The sequence below is a fragment of the Anopheles coustani genome, chromosome 3 (genome assembly GCF_943734705.1).
Source record: "Anopheles coustani chromosome 3, idAnoCousDA_361_x.2, whole genome shotgun sequence".
NCBI lineage: Eukaryota > Metazoa > Arthropoda > Insecta > Diptera > Culicidae > Anopheles > Anopheles coustani.
The window spans coordinates 9,622,871-9,637,042 of NC_071288.1; the positions used below are offsets into that span (position 1 = coordinate 9,622,871).

The window sequence follows — 14,172 nt, forward strand, 5'->3', positions numbered from 1 at the left end:
CAGGAAAACACTCACTCTCGATGCGCCATGGGTCGGAGAAAAAACACTCGATCGGTGGATAATTGCACTTCGTTTTCCATGTATCTAACCGATTTGGGCGCTGCTTAGTGTACCACTTTTTAGTTTCTTATCCTTTCAAACTGGCCAGCCGCGAATTGCTAGAGTTCAAGGAACGGTGTGGTGTGCTGCTGTGGTTTGGTTTTGGGCTTTCGCCAACTATTTCATGTTTCTGCTACTTCCTCTGGATTGTGTCAAAAGCAGAAGGATGGATGGCGAATGTGATTTACTATGCAGCAATAGACACCGTGTAGAAGGTTATAAAATCGAACGAAATCAATAAAAATATGCGACAAACAAATAGAAAAAAAAAGACGGAAAAGATAGCTTGACAAAGAGCGAACAGTGTGTAAGGCCCCCAACACACCTACAACACTAAACCGCTTCGGTCTATTTTGATCATAATCAAGTTTTTTCTTCTTCTTCTTACACTTAAACTATCGTATCGAAACGATCTTCTTCGAAAATGAGGTATCTATAATTTATGCGGGATGAATAATTCATGTTTTTCAACTTTGGAGAACAAACATAGATGCTGCGGAGAAAAGGAAGGCACAAACGATAATCGGGAAATAAAACCAAAACTGGGTGGAAACGAAAAAAAAAAACCATAAATAACGAACGAGAACCACGATCTGCGAAATATGCCTGGTTATTGATTTCTGGTGGAAAAACAACGGTTAAAATAGAAGAATTTTCTAACAAAAGTTGTGCTTTCTTGAAGCAGCAGGTAGTGGTTTACCGAAATCCGGTCCTAGCTCTACAACTCCCTTGAAAGCGGCCGGGAATTTGATCGCGTTGTATCGATCAAACATGTTTCGGGCTAAAACAAACCAAAACACCGACTCCTAGCAGCGACCGTGCCATCGACCCCTTCGAGATGTTCCCGTTTGGCGAGGTGCTGCAAAACTGGAGCACCGAAAACCAGCATCAGCATTTAAGTTCGCGAATATTTAGCGCGTTTTCCACAACAACTCCCCGTAACGTATCAAACGTATCTTTCAGTTTATGCAAATTGGTTAAAATACATAAAAAAACAAGACCACTATAAAAACGACCCAAAGCGAGTGCGACCTTAAAAGACGAATGCAAATTAAAGTCAAAACGATCCCAAACCACCTTATTTTAGTGTCACACATTAGCGAAAATTTTTGCAACATCTTGCAATGGCCGCAGCAGTGTCGAAAGCCTTAACTAACGCTTGAAAAGAGAGCAGCTCGGTCGGGAGTTGGCGAAGAATGTTGCGAAAGATGGTCACACAAGGAACATCGAGCGGAAATGAAACTGGTATAAAAATATAATAAAATAAAAACGGACCAATGACAGTGCGAGAATTACGACTCCGAAGTAACGAAGGAAACAATAAGCGAGCTACAATATGAATAAAAAAAAACAAAATAACTGGTTTCGTTAGATGATATTTCATATTGGTCCAACATATTTATGCCGCGTGCGTGCCAAACTTTCGGGTTACAATTCAAACATTATGAAACAAACATTTAAAAATTGGGTTTCGCCCTAAATGTTCAAGTAGCCTGAGTGTATTAGTGAAGGAAATTTTGTTCAGTAGAAAAATCTTAAAACTTGGTAAAAGATCAACCCAAACATATAAGCGCGTTAATGCGGTTAGGAAGAACTCGAAAGCTAAAAAGTAACGACGAAGCAAATCTTCTCAGAGCAGTAAAATTGTCTTCAGGTTTTTGAAAGGGTTCAAGCTGTTTGATCATGTTTCCTCGTAGGTTCTTATGCTGTTTTTTGTTTGGGAACTTAATACTGCTTATTAATGAAGCTATCGCTAGTTTGTGTATTTTTCTTCATCCCAGAGACAAACTCCACTACCCATTGATGTCCAGCCGGGGACGGGAGGCTCTTCGGTTCTCGCTGCACGAAGATGTCAAAAAGCGAGTAAAAGAAACACGTTTCCCCAATCGGCACGGGGGTGAAAGATCGACGGAGAGGACCCCCCCAACGGTGTCGGGTTAGGTTAGGGGAGGTTTCAATATTTGAATATTCAAATAAAACCGGCCTCTGCAGATTGCGTTTGCATTTTCGGTGGCAAACGTGGGCAAAGCGAGCGACATCGAGCCGGGATCGGGACGAATGGTGATCACACACATATGTTGTCATGGCTGGGGGCCGGGCTGGAGCGGAAACCAGGGAAGGGGTTTGTGAGAAGCGCGTGCCTTATGATGGGGAATCATAAAGTCCAAGGATTGAGCGAGAAGAAAAAGGTGTGAGCGAAAGGCCAACTGAAGACGATTAGCCGATGGTGGGCAGCAGCCCCCGGCCCCGACCACCACGGTGGTATCATGGTGTGCGGGTCATTGATTGTGACAACATGATTTACCCATAGCTGCGAATTCAAGCAGCGGCCAACCCCGTTTGCCCGAGCAGGTTGGCCTATTTGATTGCGAGCTCTAGAAAATGGAAACATTAGCGCGCTGTTAGGGGGGAGAATATTCGAAACATTTTTGTTTTTCAAAATTCTTCATTTCTCCGCGCCCCCTCACAGCATATCGCAAGCTGTATGTGCTTCGAACAGCTTTTTTTTTTCCCCAGATATCAACCACGGTTGGAAAGTTACAGATAAAAAAAGTAACACTACAGCAGACAATCGGTTTCATTAGTGGTAATGATGATGATAAGGGCGTGAAAAGTTCTCCCGAAACCGGAGTTGCGCTCCAGAAGTTCACCTAATAGACACATGCGGATGTGTGCGCTATTAGTGTCGGTTCAATGTAAAAGCGAACAACAGAGGAGATAGAAAAACATCGAGTGGGAAATGTCCCACGACAGTTGCCGACCGTAGAATGAAAATGGAAATTCTACGCCACGCATGCATTCGACGGGCGATAGATTTGACTGACTCCATTCAATTAATGTCCATCTTCGGTCTGAGAGGAAACCATTGCTCGCTTTTGCGTACCGCGCGTTAGGTCAAAGCGTTTGCTAAGAAATCGTCACCTCAGCCGCGACAATGAGAGTTTAAAGAAGTGGCTATAGCGCCTAGATGGTGCGATAGGGGTCGGGAAGGAGGAGAACAAAATACGTGGGTACGTTCCGTCGCTATCGGAAAGAAGACGCGACCGGGAACGGAACTCGCCACATGTGCGCAAACAGTTAACGGAGAAATATAAGTCAACGCAATCGTGCCGTTGTGGAATGGAATGATGAAGGCTTGGCGACCGAAGCGCGAATCGGCGATAGGGGAAGGATGGAGATGGGATGAACCAAAAAAAAAAAACAAAGCGGGTGGGGTGGGGGCAACAGAAACACACATATCAACTGTTTCAATGAAGTTGTTTTCTTATCGTCGCGCAATTCAACCTACAATACGCCAGCGCTACGCAACTGCCACCGTGGTTGATTTATTCCACGGCGTGTGTGTTTGTGTGTCTATGTGGAGTGAAAAATTGCGTGCCACGAATGCGTTGGAAGCAGATATTTTTTTAAAAAGGCGTTGAAACCCCCGTTTTTTTTTCGCCACGATTCACGAAACGTGCTCGCCGGAGGGCCTTTCTGTCGAACGGTTAGGAAAGGGATAGTAAGTTATCGTTGTATGGAAACTCACTTTGCAGGAACAATGCTAACAGTTGCGAATCCATTCTTTTCGTTTCCGACGCTTTTCCGATCCTTGTACTTGTACAACGAGTAACTAGCCGATAGGAAAAAAGGATGTTTTGCGTGTTCCTTCCTTGTTTTCTGAAACGTTCTATCGCGCACCGCAATGCTGACCACTAGGAGCACATTTCGCTGAGGATTCCTTGCAAAGAGAGATTACCAATTGGGCGTTTTGTGTCGATTAAACAACGGGTCAGTACGCTGCTTGCTACCCCTAGGTCGCCCGATGGAGGAACCTATCGGGCATTGAAATCTAGTGGCCCAGTGGGAATACACGAACAACCGAAAATAGACACCAACCAAACACACACATACACTCCCGTTAGCGATAGATAGGTTCGTTCCGCGTACGTCACCAACTAAGTAAAGAACACTTGATAGCAAACAAAACGAACTGAAAATAAAACCAATCAAATGTGAAGATTGTTCTAAATAACGAACGCCTGTACACCTCAAGGAGTAGCATGTACGATCGCGTAACACTTCGTAACGGGTAACCGGATCGATTTGTCAACCACGTCCAGTGATCGCGAGCCACCAACTACGTTTGCCGCTTGTTCGTTCACTAAACAAATAAACAAACAAACAATTGCCCGTTGTGTGCTCCGGAGAGCTTGTGGTTCGGTTCTTCGGCAGCGCAACAATCGTCGTCAACCGTGGCCAGAGGCGCGATCGACAAGCATCGTGTCACACACTAACGCGCTCACCATGCGCCCCCACCTCTCCCCCCCGGGGTCGCCTATCCCGGTTTGGCAGGCCGTCGCGCGGGATGGTCTTGTGTTTGACACTTGTTGACGTTGACGCTCGGGAAGGTTGCCACCGACGGTCGCTAGATGGCACAATAGCGCCTGTGACAAGTGCGAAACGGGCTCGGGTGCGCGCGCGTGATGCGTGTGGTTGTGTCACGAGCTGCTAATGAGCTACTGCCGTTCCCCTCAGCAAAAACAACAAGAAGGGAACGAAACAGGATAGCCTTCACGAACGCCGAGGTAAACAGCTAACGATTTTGACAGTTCTAGCCGTGGAGCAATGGGTTGGAGGTGTTCCTCCGGAAATACGCGTACGTGGAACACACCGTGGCCGCAAAAATTTCCCCCCTGGTAGGCTGTGAAACCAGCAACCGAGGAACAACAAGGGTACGGATCCGATCTCCGGATGATGGAATCGGTGGAATCGGAGCACAGTAAACTGAAGCGGACCCGCGCGCGCGCACGTCGACTGAAGCGGCGGAGTTGCACGGAGTTTTTGTCTATTTCTATGCACGACCGATATTGGACTGAAACTGACACTCGCCGGCGGACGCCCTCATCGCGTCGAACACACAGCTAACTCGTCGTCGTCGTCGGTCCAGTCCGGTCGCGTTCGTTCGCTTCGCTCGCTGCAGATACGGCGGCGCTTGGTTGCCTCCGCCGCTGCTGCTGCTGTTGCTGGTTTAGACTGACGCTATCTGTTTCGCTTACTCGCCCCGAGCCGATACCGCGACGAGTCCACGCTCCAAGAACGGGCCCCGCATGACAGGAGGGAGTGCAGGAGCAACGAGTGGGGGACGAGATGTGATCGCGGACGCACACTAACCCGCGGGGCGCGAGTCGAGTCACCACGAGGGCGCCTTATCGGCTTAGTTCCGCGCGCTGTGTGAGAGCGTCGACGACCAAACAGAATCGATGAGCTCCCTTCCCACCCCTTCCCGCCGCGGATGTGCAAGTTCCCGAGGTTCGGGGATTTTCGAATTCAAACCCACGTCGTCAGATCGACGGCGATCCGTATCGAAGCATCCGCGGTGGACTTTTTCTCCCATTATCAGCAAAACCATCCCTTTGGTTCGGGTTCTCAACCCAGGGTGGATATAAAAAATCTCCATATGATCGCCCCACGATCACACGCTGATTGTGGTTGCTGTGTTTGTGTGAGAGTGAGATATAGATTCGACTTGTTATCCGGCAAGGCGACCCGAACGATCGCGACAGAACCTTGTGCCACACGACCCAGGGCGACAGAATGAACTGATCGGATGGGCGACGGAGTGAGCGAGCAGGGAAGACGGCAGTTTAGGCGATCTTCACGCCAGTGGTTGGCGGAGGCTGCGGCGGATGAGGCTGCTTAACTCGTTTTTTTTTTCTAGATTTCCCCTCTATCAAACGCCGTTTGGTAATCGGTGGCATATGGAAATTGTGTAGATTCCATCCAACACATGTACATTCATTCGATGTAGAGGTGGAGATCGACACGATCGACAAATGGCGACCAACATTTTATTGGTTTCTATTCCCAATCTCACCCAGCGATCGCTACAAGAAGGCGTTTTGATGCGACAAGGCACGAAATGCTACTTGGGACACCTTGCTTCGGATGCGATTAAGCGTCAAAATGTTGTTCATCATGCAACAAGTGTTTCATTTCAGCGAGTGAATACGCTCCGAAAGTGCGTTTTGCACTCGCCCGAAATCGACTCACTTTCGACCACCAGGTTCCGCTTGGGCGAACGTTCCGAACGGGCACGGAACCCCCAATTGGCGATCGATAGTCGATAATTGTTCACTAATTTACAGCCACTTTCCCCCCACCCGGCCTCGTTTGCGACGAGACATATCGCGCACGTGATTTATTATAAGCGCGCACGCATTTGTGCATCCTTGTGCACGCCACGTGGTTCATCACTTTCGCATGGAAATTAGGCTTTAAAAAAACCCTTCACCCTTTGGTTTTTGTTTCGTTTTCCCCCGGACATTTTCTCTTCGTACCCACCGAGCCCGTACACGGGCATCCTTGAGCTCGATCAGTTGACGCTAATTGATGCCAATTGCTTTGTCGAAACTGGAGCCGCCATCTTGCGCCAACGGACGGCACGCGTGTTGGGGAGGGCAGGCATTTCCACACGATTGCCTACGGTTCGGTCTGCACAGGCAATCACTTCCCAGTACTGAGGTCCACCGTTTCGAGTTGCCGATTATTTTCTTCGCTTTTCGCAATCATTATCCAAGATTTTCCTCACTAACGGTGCACGCTCGAACCGCCATATCCTCCTAGGAATCGATTCGTTTATTGATAGCATTAGAATGTGTTCTTTACGCCCCGGCACTGGTGTGTTTCATACTTACACTCCTCATCAAACCCATCTCCCCCGGCAAGATCTATGGGATGGGCTTGGAAAAAGGAAATCCCCGAAGCCGATTCTATCCGGCACCGTGACCAGTCCATCAATCGAACGATCGCTTCCGAACAGCCGAGTGGACGCAGTTGCACGGTTGGAAATACCCCACGGTTTTACGACCCACTAACCACAATCATAACTCCCTTCCAGCCGGCATCGGCGCTGGTGTCCAAGGCGAACGGGTCAACAATACCCCGGTCAACGTCGGCAAGAAGATGGCGGACATACCACGTTGGCCAACGTTGGCGAGCGCAGGCTTTGCTCAATGTTTGAGCCCCGCCACCGAATGTACTCCGCACCGGGTGGATGCAAACGTACCGTGTCACAATCGATGCCACTGCCCAAGCACACGCTCTGTAGGCGCATCGTGCCAACTGCAACGGTGACTAGTTGCAGCAGAAAAGAACCAGCTGAGATATGGCATTGAGGTGGAGAAGAATTACCCTTAAGTGCAGCAAGACAACGTAAAGATATCTAGAATGGAAAGGAAGCCATCGTTTAACAATGGAATGATTGATAGGGAGATTCATAACTTCTTCCAATTATGACCAAATCTTATGATCTGTATAAAGATAGCTTCTGTATTCTGTGATAGAAAAAACGGTCATTACATCAACGATTTTCGGCCTAGCTCCAATACCACATCTTGCCCAGTTTCCTGCATTGCTCAGCCGTTACATTCAACTGGGTTTTACAACAAAGAATCGGCCGTTTCGCCGGTGACGAATGCGGTTTTTACGCAAAATGGCGCGACATTCAATCAAGGTTCAACTTGGAAGCTTTTTTACCACACGTTTGAAAAGAGAGGGGGAAAATATAGGAATTATAAATAACGATCCGATAAGCAATCTGAAGGCTTAGCCCGCGCTCTAAACCCATTGCCTATCGAACGGTTCCGTATGCACACACAAAAGAAAGAAAAAAAACGCAGACAGAACATCGACAAACGGTTACGGGTGAGTAGCTGACCCCTACCCGGTGAAGGCAGGAGATGCCGAACGAAAAGTAAAACGTCGGCCTTTTTTCAACGGAGGCACGCCAAGATAAGCGCGGAAAGTGTGTTTGTGCGCAGAAGTATGATTACCACTTATCGCTGCATAGTATGTACACTTTCGGTAAGGGGGACCGAAAACAAGCGCTCAACATAATGTCGGCCTTATCACTTTTGGCTTCTTGCTGAATTTTGTCGGACTGTTCGAATGAAAACAGCAGTTCGCGTGAAAAAGTGCGCCATTGAACAAACAAACGTAAACAAATAGCAAATTAACACAGTGTACGTAGCTGTATAAAAAAAAAGCACAGACTGTTTTACTATCAGTTTTCACACATTAACGTAGATGTATGTACAAGCATTACATTATTGCAGCATTTGCTTTTTATGAATAGTTTGTTAGTTTTAAGGAAGGGATCATACTCCTTCGTGGGATCCCGCAAAGCCCCAATGCAGTCAATCAAAAACCCTCCATGATCACGAAATAGATCAAACGACACATAATGCATGCAAATTTAGAGTGGAGAGTCGAACAAACGGGCGACATAAATGCCGCCCCAAATATCCTCCCTGACATTTGACATATTTGAATGCAATCTAGGACAATATACACACACACACACACGCGCTAGCCTCCGCATGGTTGCGATGTTGCTGCTACTGCGGATGACCTCGCTAAAGGTGGACTAGTTTACCTCCCCCCCCCCCGCTTTTCGTTCTCTTGCTCTGTCTCTCTGCCTCTCAGGACGAGATACGACATTTGAAATCCGACGCCAGTGCGACAACCCGAAGGCGTCTGCAAGGGGGTTTTGAAGAAAGAGAAGGCAAGTAAAAAGAAAATAAATAATAAAACACGGTATGTGTTATGAAAAGTGTGATCATCCGCTACAGCAATGGCCGAGCGAAACCCGAAGAGAGAGTGTTTGACATCCACCACTTTGACAGCTCCCAGTGCACAATGGGATCCTGGGGATCGAAAATGCAGTGAGAGGGACTGCGATAGAAGGGAGAAGCCTGCCGAAAACAGCTGATAAACCTTCGTCGGTCATGCTTCGATGATGCCGACGCCCTCGTGACATATGTTGGGGGCGCTCAGCTCAGCTCCATCTCGTTCGGAGTACCTGCCATCCCCCGGGGTAGCCCGGCGTGGGACACTATCCTGTTCATCTATGTGCGTGCAATTTAGGGGAGCTCTGTGGTATGCGTAACTGCCAAAAGGACTCTTTTTAATGGTACAACACCGACGAGTGGCCGATTCTCCGAGTAGGTCACTCATGTTTTTATCCTGCATACCGCAAGGACCGATGCTTTTCACGGGAAAACACGTGCGCCAGAAATGGCTCTCTTCGAGGCGCGAGTATCGGACCAATGTCGACCAGGAGATAAGGGTAGATCCCCGGATAAATGAGAGAATCGTTTGGCTCGGGAATTCGTCGTGGCACGCTCAGGACATACGCGAATTGGCAACGTCATTATGAGCGTCGACGGCAGCAGAGTGTGTTCTACGAATGACCTTCCCCGGGGAGTGGAGCATATAACGAACACAACAACACACACCCAAACCAGCAATAAGATATGCCTTGTTGATGGTAGAGCAATGAGCTAAAACAGGACCTCCAAAAAGGATAAACGTCGCTGTCTGGAGGAGCTACCAAAGACTCTCCAGCAGACTTTTGCTGCAGCTCATTCGGGAGGATACCATCAACATCCGAATGCACACGTGAACAGGAACATTCGGGGCGCTAAAGGACTTTCATGACAGAGAGCACCGCGAAGTGAGATGTTCTCCCACTGTTTGCGCTGGTATTTCCCTTGTATGCTGTCCTGCCAGCTGGGAGATTCTTCGTAAACGCGTGTGTCTGTATTGCTGTATGGCACACTCTCGTCAATATATCCTTCCAAGAGGGTTAAAAAACCTCGCAATGTTTGCCGCAATCAATGTCCGATTATGACACCATCCACACGCGCGATCAAGGACGATAACCTGGCCGAGGTCGTTGTGTGTACGCTATGTCACTCTCTTATTATAAGACATGCTTAATCGTTAATGCAAATAAAAATATCTTCTTTTAAGCTCATTGATTCAAGTAAACTTAGGATTACAACCACAAAACACGTATCTGGCTAAAGAAGTCGCAATAGTGATAGATACTTTTTTCCAACGGTAAGCTAGCTGACCCCGACGAATTAGAATAAAACCACACATGCCTCGCAATGTAACGCATAATAATCCCGTTTGGATGTGCCTCGATGTATGTAACTGGGACAGAAACCTCACGGTGCACGCACGGAATGGTACGAATTCGGAGAAGAACGTAGAATGAAATGGAGAACTGGAGCAAAACACCACACACGGACGAGGGAAAAATAAATAAATGAGAGCATAATAACAAATAGAGCTGCTTACGTTGGCTACCACCGCCGTTGACGATGAAGGAATCCAGGTTGCTGCCCGACTATGGACGGACCGACCGACTGAGCCTTGTGAACTCGCCTGCTCGCCTGTCCGACTGACTGACCGACTGACTGACTGACCGACCGTAGCCCGTAGCCCTAGAAGCGCCACCGACCGAAACCGAACCGGAGAGCCCGCTGGCCTGCTAAGCTGGCTGGATTTTGTCGGTGGCCGCCACTTCCGGCCGCGTTCCCGCACTCCGCCGCGTTCGATCACTTGGAGAAAATCGCTTCCACGGGATTGGCGGGAGGGGGGCAGGGGGGCAGGGAGTTCGAGTGAAAAGGACGGCTCGGCTCGTATGTCGTAACACCTGCAGAACGGCGACGGGCCACGCGAAGGACACGGGCACGGAATTGAAGCAGGTTCGCGATCGATTTCCCTCCCCACACGGGGGCACGGGTCTTCCGGAAAACGAAAACGGTGAACGCGGGACCTCACACTCCGAACTGCCACACACGCTGCTAGTTAGAGACACTTTCGCTGCGACACTGCGACCACCGCAGAACCCGACGGAGGAACTAGCGTGCAGTAAAGGACACTAGGTTACTTTTTTGTTGCCCGTTTCCTGCAGCGATGATCCACTAACAATCACGCACACTCACAGACACTGTGTTCAGTCCACGACCAGGGGGCCGCACGTGCAAGAAGAGTGTGAGAAGCAGGGATCCTATTGTTTTACTAGAAGGAAGAAGGGTAATAATGGCATAGAACAAATAAGCTACAAAAAAGTGATCACAAAAATTCCGATAACAATGCGTGGAAAAATAAGCCCCGGGAAACTCAAAGCAATCGCGGTATGATGCGCTCTTTCTCTCCTTCTCTCTCTCTCTCTCTCTCTCTCTCTCTCTGTATGACGTGACGCTTTTGCTTGCCCAAGGAGCAGGAAAGGAGAGAATGTTTCTTTGAGTTTACGCTGCTTTTCTTGAACGACTTTTCCTGGTAACGAATGGAAATTGCAGCAAGCCGTGTCCGTTATGACACAAACTAGCACGCTTTCTCGCTCCCGCACACCATAGTCCCTCTCCTTTCCACGACCCGTTTTTTTTCAATTACACTGCATCGTTCCGTCTCGTTCTTGCCAAGAGGGGGAGAGGGTTTCGCTTCCTATGTTGTAGGTGTTACAAGGCATCCTTCCTCCCTCGGTAACCCGGGTCACCTTCCGTAGCTGGTGTTTCACGGTTTGGTGGCGCACGGGCTGGCTTTTCAAGTTTTCCCATGCTAGGGCATTTTAATCTTCTTCTAGTTTTTCCACCTCTTCACGTTTGAACGTTCGCGCCGATCGATCCGCCACCCGACCGCCGGAACCAAGTTGTACCCTTCCGGGGCGACGGTCCGGACTGCGGCAACCACTGCGGCACAAGGATATGTTGTTTTTCTTGCCCGTTTTTTCACCGTTTCGCTAACCGGGGTGGTCGTGTTTTACTTTCTAACTAACATGACTTCCGGTTGATTGGCATATCAGGGGCTCGCGGACAGACAGCTCACTTTGGCGACTGGGAAAAGCAAGGACGTTCAGGGACACGAGGACGAACAGGATGCAAAACGACCAGTCAGGGCTTCCACAGTTAGTCCGGGACCCACATTCAGCTGGCTCGCCCCCGGAGACTAATGGACACAAGGACCTCGATGAGTTCCGGAAACAAACACACCACACGCTACTTTTCGCTAATGAAGTTCAGTAAAGGAATTCAATCAAATAATTTTACATAAACACGAATCCGCACACCAGTCCCAGAGACTGTTTGGCTCTCTTTCTAGTGAACTGATGGGTCGTCCTTCACTTGTTTTTGGTTTGTTCTGACTGTCTGACGCACGGCAGGGTTTTACACCCGACCGAACCCGATGCTGATGGTCGTGGATTTTCACCTGACACTAACAGTTACTACGGCTGGCCGCGTTCCGTTCTGTCTGCCGTGGCACAAACACACGCACACACGCACGCACAAGGGGTGGATTTGTTTGTTTAATTGCTTCACGCGCAGCTCCTCACCGGAGAGCTCCAAAAAAGCACACACCGCACGAGAGAATGCGTTTGATGATGTGTCGCAGCGGCGAAGTTTGCAATGTGCCTACGACGATATGGTCGCCCGTTTTCGAGGTTGAAGCACACCACGCACGCAGCTGGATCGTGTGTATGTATGTGTGTGTGTATGTGTCACATGAGAGCGAGAAGGATGATGTGCGCGAAAAGTAGACGCGACGACAAACTCACGTTGCTGCGGCTGCTGTTGCTGTCACTCGAAAAATGACAGCGCGCGCCCAAAACCGAGTACCCGGGGGGGGCGCGATTGGGGTGGAGCGGCCAGCCCGGCAGGGGGATGACGCGATGACAGCAGCGATGGCCACGACGAATACGGCGACCAACCGGTGATGGCGGCCAAAGTGAAGAGGCTCCGCGATCGAGAGAACGTTGTCAGAGTGTGGAAGGATTTGCCGATAGCAGCGCAGCTAACCTTTTGTGGATGCTCTGTTGTGGGGACCCGATTCAATCCGACCGCCCGAGCGACCCCGACCGATTGGCACTCTTGCTCTTGCTTGTGTTGCCCCCCCCCCCGTTGTTCAGCATCACACCCTCACGCCTGTTTTCCCTCTCGCCCGAAGCGCGTCGGTGATCGCGACACTCAAACACGGTTCTAATGGCAAAACGGAGCTCACCCTCTCGTGTGCTCTCCGTGTTGTGGGCATTCGCTCTCAGCTAGCTTTGCTGCATTTAGCGACGCGACGGGATAGAGGTGAAGGCCCCAAGGCAGCCCCAGCAAGACACAATGGGGGGGAAACCGCTAGAGAGGTTGCGCAACTGTCAGGTTGGCGCAGTGGTGTATCGACGAACACACACACCACGCCAACGAGAACCGCGGTCCGTTGTTGTTTATTCCTCGCTTCAGGGCTCGCTCTTTGGAGCCTGCTCCAAAACCTGCTCTCTTCGTCTCTCTGTTTCTCTTGCTATCTTTGACCGTCAAACTTTTTTTTTAACGTTACACTCGCTCAGGTGTTCGGTCAGCTGGAGACACGGTGGCCCGCACACTCACGGCGGCCTGCTATAGTGCGCTAGTGTCCGCAACCGATTGCGTCTGTGCGCTACTCTCACGTGTGTGTGTATGTGTGGGCAGCGACGCAGCTGGTAGCAGCCTTAATCCACGACTCCCAATGCACGGTTCGGGAGAACGAATGGTGGTAACTCATCTTCTTCCGCGACACGATGTCCATTTTGCTCGTTGGGCGATCGAATATCGCAAGGAGAGCAGAAGCCAAATTACTCCTACGCGGGCATAGTCTCCTCGTCCACATGTCCTGGTGTACGTCAAAGTAATGTTGGGCAAGCATTATTGCCAGTACTAATTCTCTCGTCGTTGCTCAGTGGTTGAAATGCCACATCGCGAGAGAATCTCAACGCGTCCTGGCGCTCAGGAACCGTTCTTGTCCACGTGGTTTGTGGATTGAGTGCCCTGGGGGGATCTCCAACCACCCGCAATCCGGAGGGGGATTGAAGGAGACATGGGGAGACGAGTGTTTATGTAATGGTGTGCAGCAAAAATGGACGTCTCTCTGGCGAGCGAGCGCCATACCATGCCCCATCAGGCATGCCGTGACGTTTGCTGAGAACTACCAAGCAAAAACGCGACACATACAGAGAGTCGAAATGGAATGTGTACGAATTATTTTCGACTGAACGATGACGCTGAGTGTGGCGTTCTCCTGGCGTTCGAGAAGCCCTGCGCATCCTTGCTCTGCCCTGGTTGCGGCATCACGGTCGAGGATATTCGGGCGCAGGGTGCCTGCTCGTGCCAGGAAATAATGTGGGTCACCCGAGGGGGTAGGGGGGGGAAGGGAATGTGGGAGCCAATGTTTGCAAGCTTCCGACTGCACGCAGAGCAGTGACGCAGCTTGTGATCCGTA

At 49.7% G+C, this 14,172-nt stretch overlaps 1 protein-coding gene across 1 annotated transcript in view; it reads right to left on the reverse strand.

Moving 5' to 3' along the window:
• LOC131260652 (RNA-binding protein Pasilla) overlaps positions 1 to 14,172 on the reverse strand; it is a 69,014-nt gene that overhangs the window by 32,685 nt on the left and 22,157 nt on the right. The window contains exon 2 of the mRNA XM_058262431.1: positions 7,058 to 7,239. Coding sequence (XP_058118414.1) covers positions 7,058 to 7,239 — 182 coding nt within the window. The remainder of the gene's footprint in view (positions 1 to 7,057; positions 7,240 to 14,172) is intronic.